General features: G+C 34.2%; 1 protein-coding gene across 1 annotated transcript; it reads left to right on the forward strand.

Moving 5' to 3' along the window:
• Positions 1-5,024: 5,024 nt before the first annotated feature.
• LOC142838331 (small ribosomal subunit protein uS8-like) lies at positions 5,025-5,492 on the forward strand. The gene has a single exon (XM_075953702.1). It carries the CDS (start codon positions 5,047-5,049, stop codon positions 5,446-5,448), a length of 402 nt encoding a protein of 133 aa, XP_075809817.1. The 5' UTR covers positions 5,025-5,046; the 3' UTR covers positions 5,449-5,492.
• The last annotated feature ends 1,927 nt before the right edge of the window (positions 5,493-7,419 follow it).

Genomic DNA, 7,419 nt, shown 5'->3' on the forward strand with positions numbered 1-7,419 from the left:
AAGACTCCACACAGATGAGCTTCTGAAATCATCACAATTCTGTTTCGAGAATTTTGCAAATGATAAAGGGCTTCACTAGTCTAGGATTGTTTTTTGTTTGTTTGTTTCGTTTTGGTTTTGGTTTCTAGATAATCAGAAAATTGTGTAGGGACACCATCAAACTAGATGGACAAATTTTGCTTAAAATATATTTGTAGATTTATATGCATACTCAAGTATATTTTAGTTAGGAAGATAATAATATGAATCTCTACATTTTCAGACGCCCTTATAGTAATTTGAAACACTGCATTCCTTCTTCTGTTTTAACTTTGCACTTCTGTCATTAATTAAAGCCATCCTCATTCTTCCAATTCCCAACTTCAAGTGTTTGTACCTTGCTATTTCCTTCTATGCTCCCCACTCACACAGACCTATTCATTGCATGGTGTCTGCTTTTACCCAGGTTATATATTGATATTTGTAATATTGATTCAAAAACACATGCTTCATTTGTCTTTCAGGGACTGGGTTACCTCACTCACATAGTGTATTAGTACTTCATGTTCAATATCCATTGGGCAGTGTAAGAATGTTAAATTTGCATCAATATCCTAGACATTATGAATTAGAAGGCCATGAATATGGCTGTGAAATTAACTGTAAAGTAGGATGTCAAGACCTTTTATTGTATGCAATGTTGGTATAACTAGGAAACGTAGCAAATTTATTTTTATCTTTCTGAGGATATTCCACATGGTATACAGAGTAGCAGAACCAGTTTGTAATCATAAAGACAATGAATGATAGTTCCCCTCGCCTCATCTATTTTATTATTGTTGGTGGTTGTTTTGTTGTTCTCCACAGTTCTGGCTTGGGTAAGACAAAAATTTCAAGATAATTTTGACTAGAATTTTGCTAACTGATGAGGACATTGAAATTTTTTAAAGTATTTTTTCAGGATTTTTAATTTCTTCTTTAAAGATCTTTCTGTTCTGGTATATAATCTACTTATTAAATTTTATGCATTATTTTAGATATTTATATGTTATTCATTGTGACTATACTTGGATCCTTCATATTTTTGTGCATTGAATATTTAAAATCTTTGGGTTATCCAAACTGCATGCATATAAAGGTTTGGAATTTTATTCTAAAATTTCCATTTTCAAAAAGTATTTCTATGACTCACAGGTCTATGAGAATTACATGATTTAAATTTACCACTTAAAAACTTCACAGACAAACATGCCTTTACCTGCCACAACTTGATGTGTATGTAACAGCTTTATATATTTTCAAAACTATATTTAAGTCATATTTTCTCCTTTCAATATGTCACATAGACAGACATGAGTCAGAACCAGTGTTAATAAGCACCAAACTCTGAAATCTGTGGATATGATTGTTGGCTTTACAATGGTGATTTCTAATCCTTTGGACTACTTGTCAATCACATAATGTTACAGAATGAGGTCATGTTTGCTATAGAAATTTTTTCATTCTTTGTGAACAAGTGATGCAATATACTATTAATCATAGAAATGAAGCAGAACTGTGCTTGACAAATTCCCTTATGAACATTGTTTAATGAAAAAGAAAATTACAGGTACTGGAGAGATGGCTCAGAGGTTAAGAGCACTGGCTGCTCTTCCAGAGGTCCTGAGTTCAATTCCCAGCAACCACATGGTGGCTGACAACCATCTGTACTGAGGTCTGGTGCCCTTCCCTGGCATGTGAGCATACATCAGGGCGTATGTTGTATACATAATAAATAAATAAATAAATAAATAAATAAATCTTTAAAAAAAAGAAAAAGAAAATTACACAAAAGCTTGAGTATTCTTTGTGTAAGTGTGGTATGGTTGTGCATGTGTGTGTACATATGCTTGGAAAAGAAAACAATTAGACTGAGGACTGTGTGAGGTCTTTAGTAGGGGAAAACTTCTGAAACTTTATAAGTTTCTTACTCTTGTATAGTTCTGTTTCCATATGTTATATCAGTGTTCATATTTTAGTTTTTTGAAACTCAAGAAAGCATGCTAAAATCATTTCTCCTGATACTGTACATTTGATCTTCTATATAAAGACTATATTTACACTGAAGCCTTTTCTAAAGGCATAGAGACACTATTTTAAAATATTACAATTACAGTAACAACGTGAAGCCAAGAAAGGTACCTTTGTGAATTCTTTAGGGGATAAATTTTGTTCTTTACATAATTGAGTGGGGTGAGTACATTCAATCCATACAGTCCAGGCAGAGAAACAGCATTCCTAGTAGAAACACTTTCTATGACTCCATATTGGTTAGTTTTAGATCTAGAAGTTATGGGCTGGATATAAAACATAAAGTAAAATAGAACATCATAAATTGCTACCATGTTGTAAAATTAATGAGACGAAAAAATATAGGCTACAATATCTCTGGAAATAGGGTGAGAATTGCAAAATCCCTTATATGAAAGCTCATTTGTATCTCCATTCATCACGTATATATTAAAGTCTTTCTACTCTGGTTTATGTGTTTAGTTTTATTTGTATTTTCTTATTACAATTCTGATTCATATTAGAAAATTGTTTTAACATAAAGCATTTGCTTTCTAGCTTCACAGATAAAAGAGACACAGGTGGTTTTCTGAAGAAGCTATGTAACATTATTTCACCCATTCAGATCTTGAAGTAAAAATAGTTCTTGTCGTTTTTAGCTGCAACATGAAGCTTATCTCTGTATGGGTGAAGGAACAAATATCATTTATCAAATAAGAATATAAGGAGCCCCTTATCCTTTGCACCATTCAATCTACCAGATAGAAACACATATTACAATCAAAGTGTACAGTAGAATTGCGAGAGATTGACCCTTAATACACATTTATGCTTTCTCACACATTAGTGAGTCTCCTCATTGACAAAGGAAGCTGTCCTATTACAGGGAAAATAATTCAAGTTTCATAAAAGTTGTATTGATTTTCTTCTTAGATGTTAGAAACTATCATAATAACCTCTTTTGCTAATTGCAGCTTTGTAATTTTTCTTGGAAAGACATAGATAATGGCTAGATTCTGAGGTTCTTTTGTACCAATAACTGGCTAGCCTTACCTAATCCTTCCATCCTATTTATTTAATGGTAATTTAATACTGAGATCATCAAGTGCATACAACATGATTTACATCATGAGGTAAATTAAACTACTTACCATATGCATTACTAAACACACATTATTTTTATTTCATTATTTTTATAATAGGAATAAGTGACCTTTCAGGTGCCTGCTGGTCTTAAATTCACTATGTGATTCAAGCTGGCATTAAAGTTGCAGCAATTCTCTTCTTTACCAGTGTATGTGCAACCACTATGGTTTGCGCCATCATTCTTTGCATTGCTCACCTTTAAATTAAAATGATTCTAAGTGAAAACATTTAAAATTAATTTTTAACTAATGAAATGCAAGAATTAGTAAATTGTACCTAATAATATTTATGTGGCTTGAATATGGTTTGTTCTACCTTAAATTATTATGGAAATCTAGTATCAAATGCACCAGTATTGAGAGCCACTGGGACCTGTAAGATGTGATTAAAGAAGTAAATTTTTTTAATGTTCTTTTTACACAGATGTGTTAAGAGCTGCAGTAACAGGCATTTGTAAATACTGTACCATGTGCTTTCTGTCCTCTACAAGGTCCTCTGCTGCATGTTCCCATCCTTGTATGAAGGACCATGAGGATTTCACCAGAAGAAATTCTATTTATGCCTTTGAGCATGATGTATGTGTGAATATAATGTGTATGTATTTGTGTGTGTGCATGTGCCCGCTCCAACATGTGCATGCAGAAGCCAGAGATAAACCTCTCCGTGAGAACCAATAACACTGCTTTATATTCTAAGAGAGAGGTTTCTCACCTTGCATGGAGTTACACTGTTTCTTAGCAAGCCCAAAGATCCTACTTAACTCTATTGCATGCCCAAAACGAAAGTTATAGTTGTTGAGACTACAATCTTATGTGAAATACCTGGATCTATGCATGGATTTTAAGATCCAAAATCTAGTCTTTATGTTACGTATTCCCAAAATGAAGGACAAGAGTGTCAATGTTTTGGGCCTTTTAGTCAATCAAATAAAGGGCCTCTCAAGAATTTAAATAATACCAGAGTAATGTGTTTCCAGGCAAAGTGATACACTTTGAGTGACAGTGGGCCACATGATTGTAAGGAAACTCAAAGTCTTCAGATTAGTGCCTGGGCCAGCATTTCAAGGGACCTAAGGGAGGAGTTTGCTTACTATCGGTGTAGTTCGGTGTTTGTTTAGTTTCTTTGATAGGCTTAGAGTATATAGACCTTTGCTAACTGTGCATCTCCTTTCACATAAGGCATTTTGTTTCTACTATTAGTATAATAGAAATAATATAGCGAATAAGGGTTTTGCCAAAGGTTCATCCCTACTAAATACTTGCCTTCTTAGTATAATAGAAATAATATAGTGAATAAAGGGTTTTGCCAAAGGTTCATCCCTACTAAATACTTGCCTTCTTAGTATAATAGAAATAATATAGTGAATAAAGGGTTTTGCCAAAGGTTCATCCCTACTAAATTCTTGCCTTCTTGAGCAGGTACCATAAAATAATTTCGGTCAGATTGGTCTCCTACCACTAATACTCCGAAATAGATAATAACTCCGAAATAGATAGTTAATGACTGAGTAGAATCTGCTTAAATTCACAAGTCATTATTGGGAAAATAAATTTATCTCATTCTTCAATTGTGCTTCATACAAAGCTTCATTTTGTTGTGGTCATAATTTTTTAACAGGTTGCTAAACTTTTTCATACATTTTTGTTTATTGCGACATTTGAGTGTGTATGTGAGTGTGTGTGTGTGAAAGAGACACACACACACACACAGAGAGAGAGAGAGAGAGAGAGAGAGAGAGAGAGAGAGAGAGAGAGAGAGAGAGAGAGAATGTTTTATGTGCTATGTGTAAGATAGGCAGATAGGCACTCGGACTGTAAAATGCATGATTAAAAGAAATGTGTGTCCTTTCGGCCATCTTCCCGCGCCGTCACCATGGTGCTCATGAACGTCCTGGCCGATGCTCTCAAGAGCATCAACAATGCAGAGAAGAGAGGCAAACGCCAGGTCCTCATCAGGCCCTGCTCCAAAGTCATCGTTCGGTTCCTAACCGTGATGATGAAGCACGGTTACATTGGTGAATTTGAAATCATTGACGACCACAGAGCTGGAAAGATCGTCGTGAACCTCACAGCCAGGTTGAACAAGTGTGGAGTGATAAGCCCTAGATTTGATGTGCAACTCAAAGGCCTACAAAAATGGCAGAACAATCTGCTCCTGTCCCATCAGTTTGGCTTCATTGTACTGACCACTTCAGCTGGCATCATGGACCATGAAGAGGCAAGTCGAAAGCACACAGGAGGGAAAATCCTGGGATTCTTTTTTCTAGAGAGGTAAAACATAAATAAAGAGCCTTTATGGACTGTGAAAAAAAAAAGAAATGTGTGTGCATAATCCAAATCAAGAGGAGTACCATATTGCTATGGAACCTGTTTTTGAGTGGCAGTATTCTTACCAACTAAGCCAACTCTCTAGCCCCCAGATACAATTTTTGAATGTTGGACTTCAAATCAACAGAATTGTGAATAAAGAAGAAAATGATACTTTTCTTTTATACATCATCCACCCTAAGATTATCTGCTATAAAAATAGAAAGCATACAATAAATCTAACAAATGAAACATATGCCTTACAGTGCTAAATCTGCTGAAGCAATTTGACAAGTAGATCGATAAGCATCAATACTTGAGCAATCCTTGAGCTAATTTCAATTCTTCAAATTGTGCTACTGCTGCACATATGCAAATTGCCTTTCATCAATAGAAGGTAAAAAAGATTTAACACATTTGGAACCAATATGGCAAGTGAGTATTTTGTTAATGAAAGAAGGGGAAGCTTGCAATGCCAGTCACACATCAATCCTCCCAGAGGCTTTGAATCTCGAGGTATTGTAATCAGTAGGACAAAGAGCGAAGAAAAATATTTTTTCCTCTTTAGCTAGAATAACTTTGACAATAGTGTTCTAGAGAAACAAAACAAGTTAAGTGTCTGTGATCTGATGATTAGACCAAGAAAATGTAGAAAACCTACTGAATGGGTTTATGTCGTGTGTGGAAAATAGCATGTAGATATCGTTATATTCACAGAATTGTAAGTACTACAGGATCTCATGCATATATTCAGCAATAGTCCTCCTCAGGAAATTTAGGAGGAAATTATTGTTAACAGATGCCAGAATTGGCTGAGAAAAGGATGATTATGAACACCAAAATTAGAACAGGCAGAGGACAAAAAAGAAATTGAAGAAAACCTTGTGCTGCTGCAAACCAGTAAGATAAGTAAAAAAAAATAGAATGAAAAAAGTAAAAAATATACATAAAGAGTTAATACCCATTTGAGAATATTAGTGCCTTATGCTGATGGATGCATTATATAAATTGTATGTATATTGAAACAATAAATTGTTTACTATAACATGGACAATTTTATATTTTGAGTACCAGTTAACAAATAAATAAATATCAAAAGACAACAAACAACTGGTAGCAATGAGAATTTACTCTCTTAATATAGTAATATAGTCAAATATGAAGACTGTTATCAAAATTTGCAGAAAATTCAAATCTGCATGATTGATTAGAATTAATAATTATTGTTTAATATATTTTAAAATAAACTAATCCTTGATGTTGACCAGAAGAACAAACTGTTTCTACTGTCTTAGGGTTCATATTGCTGAGATAAATCACTGTGTCCAAAATTAACTTAATAAAGAAAAGGTTTATTTAAGAATAAATATCCCAATCATTGCCCATTATAAAAGAAAGAAAGAGCGGGAAGTTGAACAGGACCATGGAGATAAGAGTGGATACACCAGCCCATGGAGGAGAACTTCTGACTGGAACAGGACAAGCTGCAGTGCTCACAGTGTGCTGAGGCCTTCCACAACAATCATCAACCCAGAGAAAACCCAGAGGCTTTCTCACAATGCCATCTGATAGAAGAATTTTCTCAACTGAGTTTTCCTCTTCCCAAAGGACAACTAGCTTGTGGCAAGTTGACATAAAAGCAACTAGTATATTACTATTATATTTGTACTTTGATAGCTAGTTTTGTGAAATTCATCATTACCAAAAGAATCCATGTAAGTGCTCAATTTCGATCAGAAAAGGGATTGCTATAGAAATGGTTCAAAACCAAGCCCAAATAAATAATCAATCTAATGAGATAAATCAGTAGATATTGATTTAAAATACAGAATCTTGATAATTAAACAGAAATTTTACACTAAATTGGTTCCTTTTCTGCTCAAGCTTCTGTGTGTTATAATGTTGAAACACTTCAGAAAGTTGATAATTCCAGGAGGCT

This window comes from Microtus pennsylvanicus, chromosome 1 (assembly GCF_037038515.1).
Source record: "Microtus pennsylvanicus isolate mMicPen1 chromosome 1, mMicPen1.hap1, whole genome shotgun sequence".
In the NCBI taxonomy this organism is placed as follows: domain Eukaryota; kingdom Metazoa; phylum Chordata; class Mammalia; order Rodentia; family Cricetidae; genus Microtus; species Microtus pennsylvanicus.

What these genes read in the sequence shown, in the direction of transcription:
- LOC142838331 (XM_075953702.1), top strand. Translation starts at nt 5,047, where the DNA reads ATGGTGCTCATGAACGTCCTGGCCGATGCTCTCAAGAGCATCAACAAT.